Raw genomic sequence first — 27,250 nt, 5'->3', positions numbered from 1 at the left:
TGTCATATCTAAATGTTTCTGTTCTTTTACCAAATATGCAATCGCAGGCTCAAGCCATGCATTATTATTGTTCCGATGCGATTTAAGGTAATTAAGTCAATAAAAGGTACCTCAATAATATTGACAAATCAATTTCCAAGGAAACCAATCTGTATTAGTTGGTTTCCAGGGTATTTCAGAAATAGACGCTTGTGCCTTCCATTAAAGGGATGCTGCCAGATTTAGGGGATATAGGTTAACGCCCATTGTGTATACATGGGAAAAACAACAAACTTACACTCACATCAATAAGACATTTTAAGCATACCCAATGTCATTATGTACACATTAATCACTGTCAGGCATGTAACCTCAAGCTACTTGCATAGTCTATACCAACATAAACGTATTATCTAATAATCGCGTGTCTAGCCACTGAATAATGCATGGCGACTTTTTTAAATCATAAGTAGACATGTACGTTTGTTTGGATATGAGACCGTCATATCGGGACTGTTTATATGCCACAAGGAATACGTTGATCGTGCTGTATGAGTAATTGTTTCACACTGTTGCACACTGAATCAAGACAGTAAAGATATTTGCAGTAAGATACTGAAAAGCTCTCGTGCAAATCCTAAAACACATAAAGATATTAGATTAAAATCCTTTCCAGTTGTTTTATTAAAGGTTAATCAGTGTATAGTCTTGGCGTTTCTTGGACGACCACAAACATGGTATAATTCATGCAAACAAAGCCCGTTTCTCACAGGGAGGACCCGGGAAGATCTGGGTTAAAATAGGTCTTCAGTTACCTATGCTTGTCGTAAGAGGCAACTAACGGGATCGGCTGGTCAAGCTCGCTGACTTGGTTAATGCGTGTCATCGTGTCCCAATTGCGTGTATCGATGCTCATGATGTCAATCACTGAATTGTCTGGTTCAAACTCGATTATTTACAGAACGCCGTCAGAGAGCTGGAATATTGCTGAGTGCGGCGTTAAACAACAAACAAACAAACAAATAAAACTCTTAGAGAGCCGTGCCAACAAATGTGACAGAAAGAGCTCTTAAAACGCAGCCATAACATCTGGTTCTACATGTGTTTCAAAAATGGTTAAAATTTGTTCAACATTTCCCTATTTTGAATCATCGAGGACGAGGGATATCTTCAAGATTGAAAGCAAATTTCTAGATTTTATTGGAGCTTCACTATGTTTACTCGCATGTCTGTTGAACGCTGGTGGAGTGCGGCGGTGTAGTCGTCATGCAGGTGAACGAAGGTGTAAGGAACATAAGAGATTAACAGCCTGCCAACCCCCTTCTGATACGCAAGACTCACGGTTCTATTTAGAGGTTATTCGGGAGTCAGCAGTGTCGTACGCGAGACTCATACAAAATCGTACTTGGTACGCAGATCGAACATTTATTTTAAAAAAGTAATGGCGTACGAAGATTTAAATAGATAGATATATATTTTCTTTTTCATGTTTTTTTAGAAATTTTGCTTGAAATCGGACTGTTTTCTCAATGTTTTTAAGATTTTTGTTAAGAAGTATTCAGGATTCGGGATGATCAAATCAGACTCAAAGTTAAAAAAAATAGATGGTATTCGGTATTCAGGGGAGGAGAGGGTTGGCACCCTCACATAAGTACACCATACCTTTTTGTTTTTCACTACGAATATTTCGTTGTCAAGTCGAAAGTCCACTTTTTTACCCTTTGGCTCTGTGATTCATTATTTCATTTCTAGACAATACTAGGGTTATTTTCATTGATACTGCGCTTCTTCGCCGAATCTAACATGTTTCACCAGCAAAGGAATCAATAGCGTTCGGTCGACATGAGGAGCTGTGTGCAGCAGCATTTTAAACACGTTGAAACGATCGACCTTCCTAGAAATTCTGGTGTCATTGTGGGATATTTTTTCCATGATAACTACTATTCAAAAATGACATACACCAAGTTAATGGTCTTTACAAATATTAATGAAAACAGACAGTAAAATGCACGGCATTCTAGCGGATTGAACTCACAATGATTTAAGGTCCATTAATTGACTGTTGACGGTCGTTGCATTTTGCAAGCAGTTTAGAGTTATCCGCCCTTGATCGAAGCATATCAACAAAACATCTCCACATGAACTTCGATCAGCGCGGATTCACCCTACTGTCAAAATGATCACACTCGTCATTGCTGGTGCTGTTGGTATTTTCTGCATCAAATGGATCTTGACACCAGAGCCACCACTGAAATGCGGCATTTACGTGCAGCCCAACAAATGGTACCCTCTCAAATATCTGATCTTTCGGGTTCTCATGTGGATGAGAAAACGACAAAATAAGAACTTGAAAAACACCAGCGGTGATGATGCTGGGTATGGTATGCGATCAAGAAGTTCACCCGAGGACATGGACAAAGTCCAGATACTACCACCTGAGCATCCAAAGGTAAATGACGCGTCGTGTTATCTTTGACTTTCTGTGAGTCACCACATGAACAACTGATGAACGGAACTTCGAACTGTTTTTAGAATAGCTATTACTGATCATAGTGATCAGTAGTGTGACAAGGAAGATTACAATAAGAATTTCAGTATAACAGTTATCATGAATTGAAATAACACTCTTTTGTTTACTGCTTAAGGCGGCACTCAGCAGTAATCCTTACATAAATATTATGGCGTACTGTAAATAATCAAGTCTTAACCAGTGATTGATATTATGAGCAAACATCCACACTGCTGGGGTATGTTGACATGCCATCAACCACATCTGAACTTTCAACCATGTAGTTGCCCTTAAGACTAGCATAGGTTGCTATGGACCAATTCTAACCCTGAATCTCAACTGGCAAGCGACCAGTTATCGCCGAGGACCAATTATCAGTCGCAGATGTAACGTGTACGCGAGACCGCTCTGCCGTCTCTTGTACGCGAGATGGGTGCGGTCCGCAGTACTCAGTGAAACGCTTGATACTAATTAATTCAATCACCGTGGCTGTGCTGTCACCCGCGACCTCCGCGAAAGTAATTAAAGCGCTATGTAAAATCACCCACTGCCGAGAGCGTTGAAAACATTGTAATAACATGTTATGAAATAGTTTCGCCTATGTTATAGCATGATGTTCTTGAATAACATTTTGAAAACATTTCAATAACATTTCATGAAATAGTTTCTGGCATAACATTTCTGTAATGTGTTGAAAACATTGTAATAACATGTTATGAAATAGTTTCGCCAATGTTTTAGCATGATGTTCTTGAATAACATTTTGAATAGTTGTAAAACATTTCTAAAACCTTAATAAAATGTTTTGTCAAAAATGTTTTTGAAGAACTACAATGAAATCTTTTGAAAATGTTATGTGTTTGCTGGGTCCCCGTTTTAGCGCATGTGATCGCATCTCATTTTACTTTTGCTAGTTTTCATTAGAAGAGAGAAATATTTATCCGAAAATGATGAACAATACGGACTCTTGTGAGGAAATATTTTTAAAGACCCACCATAATCACCTTGCTCAAATACAACTTTAGAAAAGACACGTGGGTGGTGTTACGTGACTAATTCACACGAAAATATAAAGCAAACACATGATGATGCACTTTCAGTTCTGTCATTGCTTTCTATCTGTCTGTTATTTCTTCCTCAAAATACAATTCTGAAACCTATTTGAACTATATTTCCAAAAATGCATAACCTGTATACATGTATGTAGCATAATTCATAGAACATAGTGAAGGGATAAACATGTGTGGATCGAATTGGGGGAATATTGTTTTTTGTCAGTTTGCAGACGACAAATTGATACCAGCATTTCTTATTCCTTTTGATGAATGAAAAAATTGAGGGCGATACCCGAGATACTAAAATATGTAATTTGTATAACTGAAGCCGTGTGCGTGATCACGTGGCATGTGCTGTTAAAATGATGGCAATAACTGGTACAGTAAGTCGACAGGAAAGTTCTATTCCACTGTTTTGATTCCTGGTCGTAGCGTTATAACCGAAATCAACTGAATCTTATTCCATTGACAGAAATAAGCACATTTGCTCATAGTTTCACAAAAAAGAAAGTTATTCGTACAGTCAACTTTGCACACGGAATATGTCAGAAATAATACGAAAAAATTGGCGATAACTAGTCAGTGACCAGTATATATGGGTTTCAACTTTAGGCACCTCCTGCAACTAGTGATAGGGTGCTGGGATACATTCTACCTTCTGGGGAATTTGATAAATGTACATTGTAACTTTTTGTGATTGCAAGAAAACAATGATAGATAGGTTGATAAGATACACCAATGAATAACAAAGTGTTGGAAGATAATATATGATAATCAAACCTAAGGCTTAAAGTCAGTCCATCCCTTGTCTAATTCCATTTCAGATGGTAATGTTATTTCTGTTTGTTGTTTAACATCAAACTCAGCAATAATAACCAGCTATGTGACAGTGGTCTGTAAATAATCAAGTCTGGACCAGACAATTCAGTGATTGACATCACAAGGATCTATTTATGCAATTGGGATACGATGACATGTATCAAGCAAGTCATCAAGTCTGACCACCTGATCCTGTTGGTCGCCTCTTAACACAAGCATAGATTGCTGAAGACCTATTCTAACCCGGATCTTCACTGGTTAATATTATTTCACAATATTACTTTCTAGACTCTCTACCATTTCTTAGGTCATGTATATATAGGATTTAGAACTATAATGTGTATTTGTATCATGCAAAATATCTGACATGATTTTACAACATGCTTTAAGTGTAACACTGTTACATGTTATTTACACTTACTTGTCTGTCCTGTAGATTTGATTGCTGGTGGCCATGATCACATGGTGTTGATAGACATGTTTATTTACAGGCTGTAGATGCTGTCTATTTCAATGGTGGAAACAAGGAAGGCTATTTTGTAGTCACAGCGACAGCAAGGCGGCACAAGAATCTTGTTCAGACTATAGTTTTACTTCGGGTAAGCATATTTGTTACCAGAAGCTACTTTCACACTTGCAACAATATTGCAATATGTGGGACACAGTAGAGACTTGCACAGCCTTTAAGGGAATAACATGTCATATATGCATCATAAAGTATAGATGTGCAACACTGTTGTTCAGTGTGGTAGTACATATGTTTTGTTTAGTTTGTTTTTAATACTGCACTCAGAAATTTCACCGTGGTATAGTGGAAAGAGCATCTGCTTGGAGAGCAGAAGGTCGGTGGTTAGATTCAGTGGGTCTATCATACCCAAAGACGTTGAAAGATGATACTTGTTACCATGCTTAGCTCTTTACATTAAGGGGATCAAGCAAGGACCGGTTGGCTGAGTGGGGTATCCATGTTAAACTGAGACATGGTATGTCAGTGGGCTAGCATGGCATTTGTCCTGACTTGTACAAGCTCCCACCCACACACACACCTGCAGGTGCCTGTGGTGGGTCTGTTGATGATGCCATCTTTGCCTGTTGATGATGCCATCTTTGCCTGTTGATGATGCCATCTTTGCCTGCAGGTGCCTGTGGTGGGTCTGTTGATGCCATCTGTACCTGTAGGTGCCTGGAGTGGGTCTGTTGATGATGCCGTCTGTGCCTACAGGTGCCTGGAGTGGGTCTGTTGACGATGCCGTCTATGCCTGCAGGTGCCTGTAGTGGGTCTGTTGACAATGCTGTCTATGCCTACAGGTGCCTGGAGTTGGTCTTTTGACGATGCCATATATGCCTGCAGGTGCCTGGAGTGGGTCTGTTGATGATGCCATCTATGCCTGCAGGTGCCTGGAGTGGGTCTGTTGATGATGCCGACTATGCCTACAGGTGCCTGGAGTGGGTCTGTTGACAATGCCGTCTATGCCTACAGGTGCCTGGAGTGGGTGTTTTGACGATGCCATCTATGCCTGCAGGTGCCTGGAGTGGGTCTGTTGACGATGCCATCTATGCCTGCAGGTGCCTGGAGTGGGTCTGTTGATGATGCCATCTATGCCTGCAGGTGCCTGGAGTGGGTCTGTTGATGATGCCGTCTATGCCTGACACCAACCTGACCGGTCCGGGGGACAGCTACTCGGCTGGGGGTCTCACCATGGAGGTTCTGGAACCCATGAAGACATGGAGAGTTGCCTTCCAGGGGAAACTCAGGTGAGGGGTAAATATAGTTACCATGTTTACTGGTTACCTATTCTGACCCTGAATCCTCCCAGGGTTGACATTCAGCAAATATGGGCAAGTTATAAGTTTGCAGTTTTATTTCATCTTGTTCATTGTATCACATATCGCAGACTGGCAACTTAAAGGTACCAGCCTTTCAGAATATCTCCATGGTTACCAAGCCTCTGACAAAATGTTAACTGACTCCTCGTCTGTCATCAGAACTTAGGGGCACACCTATTTGATTTTGAAAGTGATTTGGATAAAGGGAGACAACTTGCTCCCTCTGTGATCCTCTTACTTTAACCTCTCAGCAATGCAAGTCCTAAGGATTGTGATGCAGATTATCTTCAAGAAGAAAATATTATTGACATGACTTTAAGGATTTTCTTTGAATTGCAGACTTTCTGAGACAGGGGAAGAAAAGGCTGTCAGCTTTGATCTGAAATGGACAGCCATTACAAACTTCTTTGATTTTGACACTGACCTTCACCCTGCACCAACAGCAGACGCCATAGCCAGGGAGAAATGGTCAAGGGGATACTTCGAAAATCTGAAAACGTATGTCGGTTCAATCATTTGGCAAACATGACATACATCTGTAGTATTTGTTTGTACTCAACGCAGTCAGCAGCCTGCTTAAGGAAGTATTTTCATAACACACAAACATAGTTTTATAACCAGTAGGCTTGCATGTACAGAGCAAACTGTGTATAAAACTGTGACACTTTATGATGCAGCAGAATAGCACCCCCCCCCCCCCCCCCCCCGGTACCCCAGTCTCATCATGCCTGTCATTAAATCCAGATGTTTGAGGATCAGGGTACAATGTGTGACATGGTTAACCACTGTGGCCAGACTTTGTTATTGGAGGCCTCTATAATGATGATATATGACCAATCCCAAACACTGTGAAATATAGCTGTATGTACAGGATCATATATCATTCTCTCACTCATTCCCTTGTGATGCCGAAACAGGTCATCCAATGTCTCATAGATTAGATGGAAATGTGAAAGCAGAACCATCCAGTGTCAAAGAGGCAGTTTATGTTGTATACTCCCCAGGGTGCTGAGATTTAAAAAGATGTACACTGATGGGCAATCCATTGACTCAGAAAGTTATGGTGATCTGAGCATGCACTAATGATGACTGTGCCTCATTATACATGTATATGCTCCTAATTATCGTGATGATTATTATCATTATTTTGTTGTTGATGTTGTCATGTCATCATTGCAAGTGTCATAATGAAAACAAATTATCAATGCTTGTTTTCATTCATGTTGGACATCAGATTGATTTGAACAATTTGATTAGTACACTGTTACAGAGAAGATAGACACAATTTTATGGATAACAACTTCTTTAATACTGTAAAAAGCGACGTTTCGGTATAGATCCTTATACCGTTGTCAAGCAAGACTGAATGAGGGACATAGTGCAGAATATATATAGCAAGTGGAGGATTAACAGCAGAGGATTAACAGTAGAGGATTAACAGTAACAACAAGGGCATACATGAGTGGGATAACATAGGTAGGTGTGACAACAAGGATGATGCTATCACAACACGATGGACAGAAACCACATAGCTAGAAGCCAATGGGGCATGAAGCCAATAACAGGTGATTATTGTTTGATGAGTTCATAGTAGGCGGATGGGATGAAATAGCCTTGATCTCTGTTGATTGATGGGTTGTGGCGGCGAATGTGGACTGCTTCTGTTAGTTTTCTTTTGGTGAAATCATGGAGGTTGTTGGCAAGGATTTGGTTTGATTTGCTTGACAACGGTATAAGGATCTATACCGAAACGTCGCTTTTTACAGTATTAAAGGAGGTGTTATCCATAAAATTGTGTCTATCTTGTCATCCGCCAACTTCTAAGTAATGCCTATCAAACAAGTCACTGTTACAGAGTGCATCAGACCCACTATGAGCAGTTCGGGGAGCTGGTGGGTGATGTGTGTATCGAGGGAATGCAGCCGAAGCCACTCCGGGTCAGGGGAGTCCGGGATCACTCGTATGGTGAGATTCATGGAGGAAATGTCTTTCTGAGAATACGAGAGTGTTAGAAGCCGGTTTGAACAGCATTTCAGTTACATCAAGCCCTGTCAGTTTGGAGGCAAGACTGAAGTGATGCAGGTCTCAGACATGTAACATTTTTGTTCCAACCAGAGCATGGGTATGGTGCTGACAAACCTAGAAGCATTATCATGTCCAATCTCAGATTGAATCTCACAATCATAGATTTCCTGCATGCCTAAAAGATGCAGCTCTGCACATCAAATTGCAGCACAATAGATGACTAGGCCATCCTTATCCCACTCAGAATGAATATTGGTAAGATATACTCACTGCCAAAAGAAACTCGAACCATAGAAACATATTGAGAAGTATGTATATTAAGAAGAGATGTTTCCAATGTGTACCGCTTAATGACAAAACTAACAATCAGTCAAGTGTTACCACAGTGTCTTTATTCTTATCACGATATGCTACACGTGATTTCCAAGCTCTACACGCTAACCCTGCACGAGACAACTGGTGCATCTTGAGTCATGCATCTATGTCGTCACATGTACAGTGTTCATGAGCATCAGTTCACACAACATACCAGTATGTTTGTTTGTGCATTGAACCAATCAACTATATCTTGAATATGAGTAAGTCGTCATATATTAACCAACCTGTAAGGTGTTCGTGTTTCTTTTGGCGGGGAGTATATAAGTATACATGTGCATGTTGTATGTAATACAGACCAGGTCCCTCTGGACATTTGGGGTAGATTTGTTGATTATGGAGTTGACTTGGAGCACTACACGTCCTATAAGGAAACATTGTTGAAGGTAGAATGTTTCTGATGTGACTATTGTTGAGGGTATTATGTTTCTGATGTGACTATTGTTGAAGGTATAATGTTTCTGATGTGACTATCGTTGGAGGTATTAGGTTTCTGATGTGACTATTGTTGAAGGTATAATGTTTCTGATGTGACTATTGTTGAAGGTATAATGTTTCTGATGTGACTATTGTTGAAGGTATAATGTTTCTGAAGTGACAGTTCCTGAAAGACACCTTGATTTACGACAAAGCACTTTGTCTCTTGTCTTGCTTATTGTTAAGTCATCCCATTAAGGAGAGCTGCTACGTATTGTATTCAGTACCTATTTTCCTTTCAGGCAATATCCGAGACTGGAAGTACTTCCATCGGTATGGCCTGCAGTACGGCTACTTCAGTGACGGCACCTGCCTCTGTGTCGGCGCCATCTCCATGCCTATGTGTATGTCCAGGTATGTCCTCTCACAGCACCTATGAGTGAGTGTGTGTGAGTCTATATATGTGTGGGAGTGACTATCAATGATTTCTCAAAAGGAATTGTCAGTACTGTTTTTTTGCTCCATTTGGTGATCAATGCTTTACATGCCAAAATGCCTCCTGTCAAACTCCTGGTCGGGGATGTCATGGTGACAACTTGATGAGCATACAAAGTCTACATACACTGATTACCAGCTGGTTATTGACAAGGTGGGAGTCAGTCATGTGGAGACCACTTCCCGAGGCAAGGGCGTTAACTGACAACTACAAGTGTCCAGTTCCCACCCTTGCCGAACTAGGTTGGAATTTCCAGACTCGATCGTAGCGCCCCCATTGGCTGTTACGAGTTAGGTCCATTCTGTGTCCCTCCTATTGAGCAATCAGCTTCCATCACTCATATCACTTACATTTGCTTCAAACAAAATGGCAGTGCCCAGTCAAAACGATGTGATCGATAATCAAGATCTATATTGTAATAAAACGTGCTGACGGTGCGAAGTGCATCAAATTACTTGAACACCTTGATTAAAAACATGAAAAGATTTGCAAAATATCTGTCGACGCCCAATTGACAGTACTCACGCTTTGCAAATCCTGCAGTCGACCTAAATCTGCAAGTTGAAATCCATATAGTTTGTTATGTGATTTTGATTAGACTATGCATAGATAAATTAGTCCAGCTAAAATGTAACTCCGAAATACCAGCCTAGTTTAGCAAGGATGAGAACTAGTCTTTTCTACTCAGTTAACGCCCTTGCCTCAGGAATATGTGTGGAGACAGGTTGTGATGGTGCAAGCTGTGTCTTCCTGATTCCATTTGTAAGGAGGCCAGCATGGTTTAGTTTTGTAAAGACTGAGTGATTCACACATGTGAAGGTGTAAGTGTCTATATCATATTTATTGTCTTTTCCTTGATGTCTATAATTATTTGAAAGCTAGTGTCTTCTGTATTGAGACCAAGCCATGGCCACCTGCCCAGAGAACCAACACTATACGGTGCAACTGCTTTGTGAGACAGGGTCTAAAATGAAGTCTTTGTTACAGATTGTCCGTCGGCTACATGTTTCTGAAGGACGGCACTCTAGTCCCTGTGTCTCACACAGACTTTGAATTCTTCAACCATGGAGAAGATCAGAATCCCCCGAAACAGATGACTCTGGGGTTCACAGCAGGTATCTCTATCAAGCTGTGACACTTTACATTCTTGTGGGTGTCAATGGTGGCAGACTCTGAAGAACACTGACATAATACTGCACCTTTTCACATGAACATGCACTTTTTATTTGCATTAGTTGCTTTTAATTTACATCTATTGTTGCCAATGATATTTGATTAGTGTGCACAGCCCTCTTCACAGCTGTATTTTGGGAAAATAATCTCACGAAAATGCAGTACATAGCACATGACAGGGTAGATCAACCATTCTCATCCAGTCAGGTATATCACTACTACAGCACTCAAAGAGTGAGTGAGTGAGTTGGGTTTAACTCCGCTTTTAACAGTATTCCAGTTATATCGCGGCGTGTCAGCTTAATGTGGGAGGAAAGCCCGAAGTGGTGCAGGTCTCAGACGTTTACCACTTCGGTGAAACCCACGAGTAAATTGTGCTGGCAAACCTAGAAACATAATCGGGGCGAACCGGGATTCGAACCCACAATCATAGGTTTCTGGCTTGTCCAAGGGATGCAACTCTGCACAGCGAATCGCGGCGCCTTAGATGACTGGGCCACCTGTGCCCTCAAGTACTTAAAGAACACCTGATAGTCATGTGAAGAAAATTGGGTGTTCAACTTCTTTTGAGTAGTATGTATGTGTTATAGTAGACCAAAAGGCATTGTGAGGATGATCCAATGTATTCTCATTGATACAAATACATACCGTATGTAGCATTTATCATAAACCTGTTGCTTGTTTATTGACAAGATATGCATATATAATCCACTATGGGGATACAGGGTCTGAGTTGGTCCCCATCAAAATTACTGGTGCTGCTGTGCTTGTAGCAGACCTGAAATAGGAAATGGCACATTTGAAGTTTATGTACAGTGCCTCGTGGGCATGGCCATTTTCATTACAAGTACTTTTGTGGATTTTTATTTCATGTCTTGACAAAATTAAACTGTGAAGTGAAAATAGTTTTCCCCATTAGTTGCATGTTCCACTATCGCTAAACAACTGCCTGTTGTAAACTCAGTCAGCATTATTCAGTGGTTTCTGTTGACTATATCTTAATATATCTTACAGACGTTTGATGAGATGTTCCAGATAGCACGAAATACATTTGAATGTACTTGCTTTTTGCTGGAACATCACAAATATTGCGTAGGTCTTGCGGTTTAAACGGAAGTGGTTGTTCGTGTTGACTGTTTTGAGACACTGAGCAGATGGTCACTATTTGTCAAGATGTCTAAAAAAAACTCCACTAATTTTTATTTCTGTAGACCTAGATCTATGACTGTAACTTCTAATATAGTTACTGCAGTCAGTGAGCAAAGAACAACAGACTATAACGAGTGCTTGTGCTGACGTTGACATTGAAAAAATCCCTGTGAAGCAAATATTGAAGTTTTTCTAATTTGAAGCCTTTCCATGCATTATGGCTTGGGTGGTCAGGCTTGGTGACTTCGGTTGATTGCATGTCATCACACCTCCATCCCTTGGCAAGTTGGGTATAATATCAATGATTGGTATGTCTGGTTGGTTATTTACCATGTCTACAGGCCACTGTCATATAACTGGAATATTGCTGTGTACAGCATTATACAACAAACAAACAAACATGTCAATTTTCTAAGTACCCTGGGTGATTAATATGGCAAATACGGTATATGTATAAGTACAAAATATCTGTTGCTGAAATTCGGTTGCCATACCAATCAATCTTCCTTACCATTGCAGGTGGGACGAAGTACGAGCTGTCCATCGATGTGGTTCAGTGTCCAGTGTTCTACATGGGGGAGGAGTGGGATGCTAAAATCTTCGAGCGTCTGTGTAACTTCCGACTGAATGGTGTGGAGGGCTGGGGCATCAGTGAGTGGGACTACAGGTACAGTGGTTGTGACTAGTGGTACATCTAGCAGCTTCTGCAGATTAAAGTGGCTTTCCCCCCCACCCCACCTCACTCCTATAACCATAACCACATATCTCTGCTGAGATCAGCTGGGCCCACTTGCAAAGCGATCTTAGTGCTAAGGTTATTGTAAGCCTATCTTAACATATGGGAGTTACGCTCATCTTAGTGCTAAGATCGCTTTGTGCAAGTGGGCCCTGGTTTTAGTTGTGTGTTAACCTAGGGCGAGGAATAGTTGTTACACTAACCGATTGGTTTGTCTGATCACATGATCAAGACTGATGACGCCAGCAGGTTGTGGGGACATAGGCGGGGTGCTATTACTGACTCATAATTTGCAATATTCCAACTTATTGAACGAAATGTGTTGTTGAAAATATGCTCCTTCTTTGTAGGTGTTTTTTTGTAATTTGTCACTTGCCCTGGGACATATGTAAGACAAGACCTGGCATGAATCAAGAAAGTAGAAGCACTTGCTCACTGCACATACAGTCCAGTGGGGATGTTATGAACTTGTTTAGACTGGACAACAGCACAGGTCTCTAGTACTCTGTACATTACTGGTTACAGGGCTTTACAGTGTCCTGTACTTTACTCAGAGGTGCACTTCACTGTTTAATGTAATTTACAGGATGGTGTAATTTTTGTATTTTGCACTTTCATGTGGTGCAATTTACTGTGTGGTGTAGTTTACTGTGTGGTGCAATTTACTGTGTGGTGTAGTTTACTGTGTGGTGTAGTTTACTGTTTGATGTAGTTTACTGTCTGGTGTAGTTTACTGTGTGGTGTAGTTTACTGTGTGGTGTAGTTTACTGTATGGTGTAGTTTACTGTGTGGTGTAGTTTACTGTATGGTGTAGTTTACTGTGTGGTGTAGTTTACTGTGTGGTGTAGTTTACTGTGGGGTGTAGTTTACTGTATGGTGTAGTTTACTGTGTGGTGTAGTTTACTGTGTGGTGTAGTTTACTGTATGGTGTAGTTTACTGTTGGTGTAGTTTACTGTATGGTGTAGTTTACTGTATGGTGTAGTTTACTGTGTGGTGTAGTTTACTGTGTGGTGTAGTTTACTGTATGGTGTAGTTTACTGTGTGGTGTAGTTTACTGTATGGTGTAGTTTACTGTGTGGTGTAGTTTACTGTATGGTGTAGTTTACTGTGTGGTGTAGTTTACTGTGTGGTGTAGTTTACTGTATGGTGTAGTTTACTGTGTGGTGTAGTTTACTGTATGGTGTAGTTTACTGTATGGTGTAGTTTACTGTGTGGTGTAGTTTACTGTGTGGTGTAGTTTACTGTGGGGTGTAGTTTACTGTGTGGTGTAGTTTACTGTATGGTGTAGTTTACTGTGTGGTGTAGTTTACTGTGTGGTGTAGTTTACTGTATGGTGTAGTTTACTGTGGGGTGTAGTTTACTGTGTTTAGTAGTTTACTGTATGGTGTAGTTTACTGTGTGGTGTAGTTTACTGTGTGGTGTAGTTTACTGTATGGTGTAGTTTACTGTATGGTGTAGTTTACTGTGTGGTGTAGTTTACTGTGTGGTGTAGTTTACTGTATGGTGTAGTTTACTGTGTGGTGTAGTTTACTGTGTGGTGTAGTTTACTGTCTGGTGTAGTTTACTGTATGGTGTAGTTTACTGTATGGTGTAGTTTACTGTGTGGTGTAGTTTACTGTGTGGTGTAGTTTACTGTCTGGTGTAGTTTACTGTGTGATGTAGTTTACTGTCTGGTGTAGTTTACTGTGTGGTGTAGTTTACTGTGTGGTGTAGTTTACTGTATGGTGTAGTTTACTGTATGGTGTAGTTTACTGTGTGGTGTAGTTTACTGTATGGTGTAGTTTACTGTATGGTGTAGTTTACTGTGTGATGTAGTTTACTGATTGATGTAGTTTACTGTATGGTGTAGTTTACTGTGTGGTGTAGTTTACTGTGTGGTGTAGTTTACTGTATGGTGTAGTTTACTGTGTGATGTAGTTTACTGTGTGGTGTAGTTTACTGTATGGTGTAGTATACTGTCTGGTGTAGTTTACTGTGTGGTGTAGTTTACTGTATGGTGTAGTTTACTGTGTGGTGTAGTTTACTGTATGGTGTAGTTTACTGTATGGTGTAGTTTACTGTATGGTGTAGTTTACTGTGTAGTTTACTGTATGGTGTAGTTTACTGTATGGTGTAGTTTACTGTATGGTGTAGTTTACTGTGTGGTGTAGTTTACTGTATGGTGTAGTTTACTGTGTGGTGTAGTTTACTGTATGGTGTAGTTTACTGTGTGATGTAGTTTACTGTGTGGTGTAGTTTACTGTATGGTGTAGTATACTGTCTGGTGTAGTTTACTGTGTGGTGTAGTTTACTGTATGGTGTAGTTTACTGTGTGGTGTAGTTTACTGTATGGTGTAGTTTACTGTATGGTGTAGTTTACTGTATGGTGTAGTTTACTGTATGGTGTAGTTTACTGTGTAGTTTACTGTATGGTGTAGTTTACTGTATGGTGTAGTTTACTGTATGGTGTAGTTTACTGTGGGGTGTAGTTTACTGTGTAGTTGACTGTGTGGTGTAGTTTACTGTGTGGTGTAGTTTACTGTATGGTGTAGTTTACTGTATGGTGTAGTTTACTGTATGGTTTAGTTTACTGTATGGTGTAGTTTACTGTGTAGTTTACTGTATGGTGTAGTTTACTGTGTAGTTTACTGTGTGGTGTAGTTTACTGTGTAGTTTACTGTATGGTGTAGTTTACTGTGTAGTTTACTGTATGGTGTAGTTTACTGTGTAGTTTACTGTGTGGTGTAGTTTACTGTATGGTGTAGTTTACTGTGTGGTGTAGTTTACTGTATGGTGTAGTTTACTGTATGGTGTAGTTTACTGTGTGGTGTAGTTTACTGTATGGTGTAGTTTACTGTATGGTGTAGTTTACTGTGTAGTTTACTGTATGGTGTAGTTTACTGTGTAGTTTACTGTATGGTGTAGTTTACTGTGTAGTTTACTGTGTGGTGTAGTTTACTGTATGGTGTAGTTTACTGTATGGTGTAGTTTACTGTATGGTGTAGTTTACTGTATGGTGTAGTTTACTGTATGGTGTAGTTTACTGTGTAGTTTACTGTGTGATGTAGTTTACTGTGTGATGTAGTTTACTGTATGGTGTAGTTTACTGTATGGTGTAGTTTACTGTATGGTGTAGTTTACTGTGTAGTTTACTGTATGGTGTAGTTTACTGTGTAGTTTACTGTCTGGTGTAGTTTACTGTGTGGTGTAGTTTACTGTGTGATGTAGTTTACTGTATGGTGTAGTTTACTGTGTAGTTTACTGTGTGGTGTAGTTTACTGTGTGGTGTAGTTTACTGTGTGGTGTAGTTTACTGTGTGGTGTAGTTTACTGTATGGTGTAGTTTACTGATTGATGTAGTTTACTGTGTGGTGTAGTTTACTGTGTGGTGTAGTTTACTGTATGGTGTAGTTTACTGTGTGATGTAGTTTACTGTATGGTGTAGTTTACTGTATGGTGTAGTTTACTGTGTGGTGTAGTTTACTGTGTAGTTTACTGTATGGTGTAGTTTACTGTGTAGTTTACTGATTGATGTAGTTTACTGTATGGTGTAGTTTACTGTGTGATGTAGTTTACTGATTGATGTAGTTTACTGTATGGTGTAGTTTACTGTGTGGTGTAGTTTACTGTGTGGTGTAGTTTACTGTATGGTGTAGTTTACTGTGTGATGTAGTTTACTGTGTGGTGTAGTTTACTGTATGGTGTAGTATACTGTCTGGTGTAGTTTACTGTGTGGTGTAGTTTACTGTATGGTGTAGTTTACTGTGTGGTGTAGTTTACTGTATGGTGTAGTTTACTGTATGGTGTAGTTTACTGTATGGTGTAGTTTACTGTATGGTGTAGTTTACTGTGTGGTGTAGTTTACTGTGTGATGTAGTTTACTGTGTAGTTTACTGTATGGTGTAGTTTACTGTATGGTGTAATTTACTGTATGGTGTAGTTTACTGTGTGATGTAGTTTACTGTGTAGTTTACTGTGTGGTGTAGTTTACTGTGTGGTGTAGTTTACTGTATGGTGTAGTTTACTGTCTGGTGTAGTTTACTGTGTGGTGTAGTTTACTGTATGGTGTAGTTTACTGTGTAGTTTACTGTATGGTGTAGTTTACTGTCGTGTAGTTTACTGTCTGGTGTAGTTTACTAGTTTACTGTGTGGTGTAGCTTACTGTATGGTGTAGTTTACTAGTTTACTGTGTGGTGTAGCTTACTGTATGGTGTAGTTTACTGTGTGGTGTAGTTTACTGTGTAGTTTACTGTATGGTGTAGTTTACTGTGTGGTGTAGTTTACTGTGTGGTGTAGTTTACTGATTGATGTAGTTTACTGTATGGTGTAGTTTACTGTGTGGTGTAGTTTACTGTGTGGTGTAGTTTACTGTGTGGTGTAGTTTACTGTGTGGTGTAGTTTACTGTATGGTGTAGTTTACTGATTGATGTAGTTTACTGTGTGGTGTAGTTTACTGTGTGGTGTAGTTTACTGTATGGTGTAGTTTACTGTATGGTGTAGTTTACTGTGTGGTGTAGTTTACTGTGTGGTGTAGTTTACTGTGTGGTGTAGTTTACTGTGTGATGTAGTTTACTGATTGATGTAGTTTACTGTGTGGTGTAGTTTACTGTGTGGTGTAGTTTACTGTATGGTGTAGTTTACTGTATGGTGTAGTTTACTGTATGGTGTAGTTTACTGTGGGGTGTAGTTTACTGTGGGGTGTAGTTTACTGTGTGGTGTAGTTTACTGTGTGGTGTAGTTTACTGTGTGGTGTAGTTTACTGTATGGTGTAGTTTACTGTATGGTGTAGTTTACTGTGTAGTTTACTGTATGGTGTAGTTTACTGTGTGGTGTAGTTTACTGTGTGGTGTAGTTTACTGATTGATGTAGTTTACTGTATGGTGTAGTTTACTGTGTGGTGTAGTTTACTGTGTGGTGTAGTTTACTGTGTGGTGTAGTTTACTGTGTGGTGTAGTTTACTGTATGGTGTAGTTTACTGATTGATGTAGTTTACTGTGTGGTGTAGTTTACTGTGTGGTGTAGTTTACTGTATGGTGTAGTTTACTGTATGGTGTAGTTTACTGTGTGGTGTAGTTTACTGTGTGGTGTAGTTTACTGTGTGGTGTAGTTTACTGTGTGATGTAGTTTACTGATTGATGTAGTTTACTGTGTGGTGTAGTTTACTGTGTGGTGTAGTTTACTGTATGGTGTAGTTTACTGTATGGTGTAGTTTACTGTATGGTGTAGTTTACTGTGGGGTGTAGTTTACTGTGGGGTGTAGTTTACTGTGTGGTGTAATTTACTGTATGGTGTAGTTTACTGTATGGTGTAGTTTACTGTATGGTGTAGTTTACTGATTGATGTAGTTTACTGTGTGGTGTAGTTTACTGTATGGTGTAGTTTACTGTGTGGTGTAGTTTACTGTGTGGTGTAGTTTACTGTATGGTGTAGTTTACTGTGTGGTGTAGTTTACTGTGTGGTGTAGTTTACTGTATGGTGTAGTTTACTGTGTGGTGTAGTTTACTGTATGGTGTAGTTTACTGTATGGTGTAGTTTACTGTATTGTGTAATTTACTGTGTGGTGTAGTTTACTGTGTGGTGTAGTTTACTGTATGGTGTAGTTTACTGTGTGGTGTAGTTTACTGTTTGGTGTAGTTTACTGTGTGATGTAGTTTACTGTATGGTGTAGTTTACTGTGTGATGTAGTTTACTGTGTGGTGTAGTTTACTGTGTGATGTAGTTTACTGTGTGGTGTAGTTTACTGTGTGGTGTAGTTTACTGTATGGTGTAGTTTACTGTATGGTGTAGTTTACTGTGTGGTGTAGTTTACTGTATGGTGTAGTTTACTGTATTGTGTAATTTACTGTGTGGTGTAGTTTACTGTGTGGTGTAGTTTACTGTATGGTGTAGTTTACTGTGTGGTGTAGTTTACTGTATGGTGTAGTTTACTGTGTGATGTAGTTTACTGTATGGTGTAGTTTACTGTGTGATGTAGTTTACTGTGTGGTGTAGTTTACTGTATGGTGTAGTTTACTGTATGGTGTAATTTACTGTGTGGTGTAGTTTACTGTATGGTGTAGTTTACTGTATGGTGTAGTTTACTGTATGGTGTAGTTTACTGTCTGGTGTAGTTTACTGTGGGGTGTAGTTTACTGTGTGGTGTAGTTTACTGTGTGGTGTAGTTTACTGTATGCTCTAGTTTACTGTATGGTGTAGTTTACTGTCTGGTGTAGTTTACTGTGTGGTGTAGTTTACTGTGTGGTGTAGTTTACTGTATGCTCTAGTTTACTGTATGGTGTAGTTTACTGTATGGTGTAGTTTACTGTGTGGTGTAGTTTACTGTGTGGTGTAGTTTACTGTATGCTCTAGTTTACTGTATGGTGTAGTTTACTGTATGGTGTAGTTTACTGTGTGGTGTAGTTTACTGTGTGGTGTAGTTGACTGTCTTGTGTAGTTTACTGTATGGTGTAGTTTACTGTGTGGTGTAGTTTACTGTATGGTGTAGTTTACTGTCTGGTGTAGTTGACTGTCTGGTGTAGTTTACTGTATGCTCTAGTTTACTGTATGGTGTAGTTGACTGTCTGGTGTAGTTTACTGTATGCTCTAGTTTACTGTTTATGTTCACTAACCCGCTTCTCTGTCTGTGTTCAGAAACTATGCCGGGAAGGAAGAAGAGATGAGGAAACTAAAGGCTTCATCGTGATGGAGAACAGCTGAATTAGTTTACACCTTTCTATCTAATGTTCAAACTGAGTGGCTGGAACATTGTTGAATACTACTGAAGGAAGTGACAGGCTCCCCATTTCCCAGCTACTGAACAAAATACATTGCATGTGACGTATAGGTGGACCTTACCTGCCATTGCTGTGGCTTGTGAGACAATATGCTACTCACGTGGACAGCTTTTACTGTTTTTATTTCACCTCCTTGCGAATCCTCTGTTTGAATGGACTGATCAATGGGTCTACCTACACACCCCACTTATAAAATGAACTGATCCATGGGTCTACTGACTCACTCCACTGTTTGAAATGAAATAATTTGTTTGTTGTGCTCACGGAGTCAAGTAAGGATAAGAATTTATGGATGAACAACTTCTTTATTACAATTAAGAGCTTAAATAAATTCTTATCCTTACTTAGTACTCCAACTTCTAAATGCCTATCAAAGAAGTCACGGAGTCAAGTTTTCAGCATTTGGGTGAATATTTATGTGTGATTGTGTGGACCAAGTTTGTATTGCAATTCGTGTGTAACCATTCCTCTTGCTAACTGATCGTTAATTTGTGTGGGTTAATTTAAGAGATGAATATATTTCATTCCTGCAAGGGTGTTTTGTCAAGGGTTTACCATTCTGACTTTACTGCAGTGATGCCTGTCAGTTCAAAGTAGAAGAGGGCAATTGGAAACATTAGTATTGAGATACATGGATAAGAAGTGCCCTTGGGAATGCTGTTTCTGTTTGATGGGTATAATGTTCCTCACAGCTACATTGTGTGTGCTCGTCACGATATGGCTGAAATACTGCTGATGTGACGTTAAATATTAACTCACTCACTCACTCACATTGTGTGTGGGAGTGGGGATAACTTGACACTGAACAGTAAGCTGTTATGCTTCTAGGTATCTCATGATTCAGTATGGGAGGTATAACGCAATCCATGCACAGAGAACTGGAGACCAACTGTAGGTTCATATTTGCAAGCTAAAGATGCAAGTACAAGAACTTCGAGCTCTGAAACTTTGCTGTTCTCTTCTTTCAGCCTCTCTACTTTGTTGAAAACTTATTATGTCGCTATGAACATCCAAATCTATAGTTTTGCTGGTTTACTTGTTGTCTTGGGAGGGCGTCGGCTAACAACATTTGATTGCCAGGTCTATGCCTAATCTTCAATACGTATGGTTGTATTCTTAAAAGCATGCGCTGCAATTTCTGAGGGGCTGCTGACAGGCTCTTCTCGTGAATCATCTCCAGTGGCTTGTGGTCAGATTCTGCAATGAAGTGCTTGCCATGTACTGGAATCTTGCCAAACACTGGAATATGGAATCTTTCGCACTTGAAGACAACTGCCAACATTTCTGTCTATGTTTGTGTATCTCTGTTCCATGTCGCTCAGAGACTTCGAGGCAATAGCTAAAGGCTTGTCATTTATTAGTAGAACTGCTCTGAGGCCTGTGGAGGAGTTTAGTCTTGGGTTGAAGTAGTTCAGGGTTACTTTGCCACAGATTAGGTCCATTATTTCTCTTTAAATACTTTCTGATGGGACACAGACCATGCAAACTCAGTGTCCTTCTTTTCACAAACACCTGGTGTCATCACTATTTGATAGTGGTTCATCAACACATGCTCATGACGGAATTGTACAGTGAATTCTGATTTTAGCAGAAATTTCCTATGATTATGGGAAGGGTTTTGTCACTTTATTTACATGTTCCCTATGTGGTGCTGTGTGCTGAGACAGGTGGATGATGAAAGTTCCCATATTTGTTGCTATTTCTAAAGAAATCTTGTAGCTACTTAGCGTCAAAAGGGGGCCCTATTTCTTTGATAGCCTTGACCTTGTCTAGGTCTGGGTTTGAGATTACACCTTTGGTGTTGAAGACTAGTCCAAAGAATTTTCTTTTGTTTGTCTAGATCTCACACTTTCCAGAGCTTAATTTAAGACCATTCTCTCTTTCAACATTCATCGTGTTTCTCAGGTTGCTGTTGTGTTCTTCCTCTATGTGAATACTGCAATATTGTTAGCAATGCCCGTGGTGCCTGGGCACTGTTCAAGGATTTGGTCCATGTTTTGTTGGAATACATTTTGGCTAAGGTTAAGTCCGAATGGGAGCCTAAGAAACCTATATCGACCAAGGCGGCTGTTAGAGGTCATTAGAATGCTTGACTCTTTGTTAAGAATTAAGGACAAAAATCCATGGCGGACATCAAGTATTGAGAATATTGTTGCACCTAAGAAGTCATGAGTGAGCTCACTCAGTGTTCAGGTCTTATAATGGGGCCTCTTGATTGCTCTGTTTAAATCTTTAGGCTCCAGACATACTCTCATTTTTCCACTAGACTTGCAGCTGTAGGCAAGGCCAGTCTGTAGACACGGACACTTCTGTAATAGTCACATCTTCCAGTTCTGCCTTGATTTCATCTTTGAGATGAACAGGATAGGACAGAGTCGGGGAGGGTCAACAGTCATCTTGCACTTTCCTTGAATTGACAAGTGACTTAGAATCTGTCGGGGTCAGCAGGATCCAGTCTCTGTACTGCGCAGGTTGGTTGGTTGGTTTGTTGTTTAACGCCGCACTCAGCAATATTCCAGCTATATGACGGCGGTCTGTAAATAATCGAGTCTGGACCAGACAATCCAGTAATTGATATCATGAGCATCGATCCACGCGATTGGGATCGATGACATGCATCAACCAAGTCTGAGCCTGACCACCCGATCCCGTTAGTCGCCTTTTACGACAAGCATAGTCACATTTTACAGCAAGCATGGGTTGCTGAAGACCTATTCTACCCCGGAATCTTCATGGAGGACTGCGCAGGTAAGTGGGAGTCCCTTGATTGCTGGTCCATCTGCACCAGACAGCCCTCCACCGGCTCCATCCCAGACATCCCCTTGAGCCTGTACTTGTACAGTTTGTCTGTACATGAACATGGTGATTGTGCACATGAATAGCCATAGTTACATTCTGGTATACACAGTCATGTCTTCAAGACAAAGGAGTCTCTGTATGATGGCTAAACATTGCACTGAAGTGTTTTATCCACTTCTTGTTTGGGAAGAATATACACATGGAAGGACTTGGATTATTTGATTTTTCTCAATCACATTTTATGATGACATGTAAAACATTCCTTTAAAATCAAAGGTTGATAATGACCATTTTATGTCACGGGGATAGAAATTAATTTCTTATTTCACTAGTCTGCAAAACTGATCTTCAGAGATACCATCTATCTAATGGTAAAAGTGGTAGTCCACAAGGAAATGTCACTTATCCTTGCAGAAATTTACTTGCCTTGAAAATAGTGGACATACATGTATGTTAATTTGGAACCCTAATGTTAGCCCCTAATAATGATTGACATTTGCTCAGTATGTATAGGAGTGCCAATCTTATCAACTAGGCCACATCAACAGCATCTTCCCTAGGCAAGGGCGTTAACTGACTGTAAAAGTCCAGTTTCCTCCCTTGCCGAACTAGGCTTGCATTATGGAGTTATTTTTAAGCTGGACTAACGAGTCTATGTATTGTCTAATCAAAATCATGTAACAAAGTCCAAAGCCTCGGCAAGATGCATCAAAGGCGACTATTTATTTGATATTTATATCTGGCAGTGACTTTTTTTCAAGGAGGAAAAGATATTTACCTCTTTGAATAGCAACACATGTTGTGTTGACTAGTCAACAATGCATATACTTTTTAGTCCTTCTCCAAAGGTAATTTTGAATTTTTGCTTAATGCAGTTATTCAAACAGACCAAAATGCTTCTTCTAAAAAACCTTGCATATTGTTTCCAGCGAACAAATAAGTAATGTGTTGTGGCCTTAGTTTGGCATTTCACTTCATGTCCATTAACACAAGTTGCAAATATTGGATTTCCTCCTGAAAATGACCAAAAATGTTTTAAAATGAAGGGACACAGACATTCCTGTTTTACGCTGTACTTATTTACCGATGTGAAGAATATTTATGGAATGCATTGGTAAATGTTCCTCTGGTGTGCTGCTATGTGTTCCCTAATCTTTTACCCATGAGTATTTTATAATCTTGGAGGTTTCCTGACATGACATTACCTTATCACCTCATGGAACATCTTCCTGAGGCAAGCGTGTCCCCTGGTGTATCAAAGTCTAGTACAGTAGACACTCTTGCCTCAGGAAGATGTTTACTGAACAGAGGTGATTGTTATAACTTTCACTGTTTAATTGATATGTGTGATATTGTTTGTGGATATATTCAGTGCGGTTTGTACACAAGAATGTGTATTTGAATATATTTTTGTACTTTTTGTACTTTGATGATACAAGTAAATAAATATATAACATTCCTGTGTTTGTCCAATATTTTCCAGGTGTTAGTAAAATCGATTCCAGGCAGCCATTTTGTCCACCTGATTCACGTGTTATAGGACAAGGAATGGCAACTTTGTCATCCACATGTTCACAGAGTTGCACACCCAAGTGACTGTTGTCTCTCTCTGCAAGTCTGCACTGTGGGGACAATGTTCTGTCGACGATGATGCCTTGAGACACATGATACATACAGGTGAATAAATGGAATCTAAAAACTATTTATTTCTGTTTAACCGGTAAGTACATATATTTAACAGATTAGAAATTTGAGCAATGTCAAGCAATTTCACTGTTTTGTTACAAGTTGTTAAAAGCATATTCAATAACATAGTTCATCACTGTAATGGTTGAAGTTTCAGACAATGGAAAATGTAACCATGAAGTTTTGTTTGAATAGTTCATAATTTTGGACATACTCTGAAAATATGACCAGTATTATGTATAAATATGCATGTATTAACAGTTCTTTCCAATCATACTAATGCAAAATAATAAAATGAAGAATTCGGGTCAATATTTCTGAAGTTCTCGTAATAATGTTCAGTTTACCCTTTCATTCTCCTCTCAATATCTAAGAAGGACAATGCTGATATGACCAGTGTTGACCTAAAGACAGATAATGATCTAGAGCTGTTTGCTACACGATATCAACATACAAGCCTGAAATATCGAAACATCACCTGCTTCAACACTACTATCAGCTTCCCTATTTCAAACTAATTCAATAAATTTAAGAAGTACTAAACCCTAAGAATAATGACCACAGGACACAAGGGTACCGGCCGATATAAGCAGAAAAGTGCCTTTACATGGAATTCTATCTGTTAGCTGAATTGGACCTAAGTTAAATATTGTGTAATATGTATAACATATACACACTCACATGTCACATGGACATAGACAAACATGATAGGATCCGGAGGGCTTTGAAAAGATGGAAAGTCATTTTATAGTAGCACATTAGAAGGAATTACTGTCTTTGGCGATTATCTATCCTACGGGAGGGGCATGATAAAAACAGACCATCATTTGTATTTGGGGTGGTTGAGGGGTGGCGCTGTTGGGTCTTCATGGATAAAACATCTTGGCCACATCTCCCTCATCGAATTTAAATGACTGGTCCCTGAACCTTGACTTTGATATTAAACTCGTCACCAAGGCCCACTTGCACAAAGCCATCTTAGCGCTAAGACTATCGTAAGCCTATGTTAAAGTATGGGCGTTACAATCATCTTAGGACTAAGATCGCTTTGTGCAAGTGGGCCCAGGATTGTTGAATGAATCTCCACCAAATGAGCAATAGAATAGATGTAATGTGGGTAAGAATGAGGACTTTCTCGCTATATCCTGTACAAAATATTTCCAAATGACTAAGGCACATGTTATAAAGGCAAAACTATTGACAAGTAACGAAGACAAAGTTTGCATAAGATTAATATTTGCAGAATTCTCATTCCATCATAAATCATAAATTAGGTTCCAAAAGGAACAAAACATACAATGATTTGTAAAAATAGAACTATGATAAAAATTAGCCACTATGTCATAACAAAGAAGGAATAACAACACTAGAGTATCAATGTTAAAGCAATCTAACCTTCGGTTAATTATGCTGGCGTAAAGCCTTGCTCTAACCTTGATAAACTTCCACTATGTGCTGAGATCAACAATTGTAAGAATCATCAGTAACATGATCAACAGATCTATAATATCACAATCACAGAGTATCGAAATCTTCACTATCTGTAGAACATGCGTAGAAAAGCAATACCATTGTAAATGTTCTCAAAGTTCTGAAAGTATGTAGGCAATAAATAGGTAAAACAAGTATGACAAAATCCATCCTTATGTTTCATAACAAAATGTTACATTAGTAATTAACATATATCGATATACACTGAATTATGAGTAATAATTACATTTTCAACATGGTGCCATTGATGTCGTAAAAACATGTGAGCACTGGAACCACACACGAAAGGTGTGAGCTTCATGGGCCTTTTGACTTCAGAGGAAATGTCAACAGAGATGGATCACATGAATGTTTAGCAAGTCTATGTTATGCTACATTTCAAAGGGGTCGTTTCAAGGGTATGCATAGTAAATTTGGACTCGTTCCAGCCCTAAAGAATACTGATATATGTATTCTTTAGGGCTGGAACGAGTCCAAATTTACTATCTGGGTACCTGAACCCTATTACCCGACCTGGGTCCTACTCAGTACCCACCCGACCCGAGTTACTCGTCCCAGCCCTAGAATTCTTGCAATGGAATCTCCTCTGAACGATACAGTACCGGGTAATCCCAGTTGTCAAATAGAATGTACCCAATAATGTGTCAAATAATGCTGTATCTGTAAATACTTGTAGAGGCTCATAGAAGCTTAACCAAATCCCATACACTTGTCACATATTTCGGCAAGTTTGGCTTATGATAAATTGGCCATGTTATTTAATGTTGGAAGATCCCACTTTGGTTTCAGCAGCTATCATAAACACAACAAATTTGGACAATCATTAGTTTGCAGTGTAAGTAGCTGTAACACTAAGGAAGCTGTAGGTTCAGCTAAACAGTAACAGTGAACAATGAGATTCTGTCATCCTCTACATCCACTTCTGAAAGACTCGCACCACCTTGTCCTCGTAAAGCCACCTCTCCATTATCTGAAACACAAGGCACATTGTCACAACCCCACTACCACACACAACACACATTCAGGCCATGTACGTGTGCAAGGCTGAAAAGGGACATAAATCTCAGGCCTCTGCATGTCACTTTAAATCCTACATGCCAGTCATTCTTATCACCAGCAGTTTGTAATATGAAGCAGACACTGTTATCAATGCTTGACAGCTGATGCTTGACAACTGATGTATAAAAGAGCGCAGCTCAATCTTCCCTCAGTAAATTGATTTGTTGATATTGTTCCTCCTTCATCACTTTTCAGGCAAAATGTGCTACAGAAACCACACATTTATGCAGCCATAATGCTAATAAATCTAAAAAAAACTTTATGATGATGACTAATGATAGTCACATATTCACAAAGTATCCACATACCACCACATGGTAGGTTCATACTGTGCTGTAACAGTGTGTCACAAACAGTGACTGAAACTGAGGGTGTTACAACACAGTCCTCATCATTCCACCTACATCACATCCTTCTGTCAATAATTGTGTCTGGGCCAGGCAAACCTGTGGTTGCTAGCATGAGCAATCATCCACACAGTCGCGTCCAGGCAGGTCAAACATTCCAGCCATCAGATCCTTATTCTAATCAGGGATTGTCACAAGCATGGGTACTGAGGACCTATTCTGCCCCAAGCCAACTGGTCATTCCTAACTGAAGTGAGGTGAAGTGGGTTATTTCACTCTTACAGCGATGTGAGTGCACATGCAAGAGTGGCTGCTTGTACTTGTACAGACTTAAAGCTGATTTTATAGCGCTTTCTGACTGAGATACCATGGCACAGTTTAACATGGATACCCCACTCAGACACAGTATGTTGAATCTGAGTCGGCCAGTCCTTGATTTGTGCCCTTAATGTCAAGTGCCAGGCATGGTAACATCAGGTTTCATCTTTTGATGTCTTTTGGTGTGACAGGGCCCAGGGATTGAACCACAACCTTCTGCTCTCCAGGCAGATGCTCT

At 39.7% G+C, this 27,250-nt stretch overlaps 2 protein-coding genes across 3 annotated transcripts in view; one reads left to right on the top strand and one right to left on the bottom strand.

The window, feature by feature from the left end:
• The first annotated feature begins 2,085 nt into the window (after window positions 1-2,085).
• LOC124137129 lies at window positions 2,086-21,904 on the top strand. Its single transcript, XM_046503306.2, has 9 exons — window positions 2,086-2,428; window positions 4,854-4,961; window positions 5,972-6,117; window positions 6,529-6,687; window positions 8,045-8,154; window positions 9,309-9,420; window positions 10,490-10,617; window positions 12,344-12,491; window positions 19,170-21,904. Exons 1-9 carry the CDS (start codon window positions 2,156-2,158, stop codon window positions 19,219-19,221), a joined length of 1,236 nt encoding a protein of 411 aa, XP_046359262.2. The 5' UTR covers window positions 2,086-2,155; the 3' UTR covers window positions 19,222-21,904.
• A 1,889-nt stretch (window positions 21,905-23,793) lies between these two features.
• LOC124137130 overlaps window positions 23,794-27,250 on the bottom strand; it is a 46,436-nt gene continuing 42,979 nt past the window's right edge. For both annotated transcript variants that reach the window (XM_046503307.2, XM_046503308.2), the window contains exon 18: window positions 23,794-26,258. In XM_046503307.2, the coding sequence (XP_046359263.2) occupies window positions 26,199-26,258 (60 nt within the window). In that variant the 3' untranslated portion in view covers window positions 23,794-26,198. The remainder of the gene's footprint in view (window positions 26,259-27,250) is intronic.

Source organism: Haliotis rufescens, unplaced genomic scaffold (assembly GCF_023055435.1).
Source record: "Haliotis rufescens isolate VD_foot unplaced genomic scaffold, xgHalRufe1.0.p SCAF_5, whole genome shotgun sequence".
NCBI classification, from domain to species: domain Eukaryota; kingdom Metazoa; phylum Mollusca; class Gastropoda; order Lepetellida; family Haliotidae; genus Haliotis; species Haliotis rufescens.
The sequence above is the reverse complement of the archived record's forward strand: the minus strand, read 5'-3'. Positions and strand labels throughout refer to the sequence as shown.

What these genes read in the sequence shown, in the direction of transcription:
- LOC124137129 (XM_046503306.2), top strand. Translation starts at nt 2,156, where the DNA reads ATGATCACACTCGTCATTGCTGGTGCTGTTGGTATTTTCTGCATCAAA. An exon ending in GCCTTCCAGGGGAAACTCAG is followed by an intron (nt 6,118 to 6,528) that starts GTGAGGGGTAAA and finishes TTTGAATTGCAG; the next exon opens with ACTTTCTGAGACAGGGGAAG. An exon ending in ATCAGTGAGTGGGACTACAG is followed by an intron (nt 12,492 to 19,169) that starts GTACAGTGGTTG and finishes GTCTGTGTTCAG; the next exon opens with AAACTATGCCGGGAAGGAAG.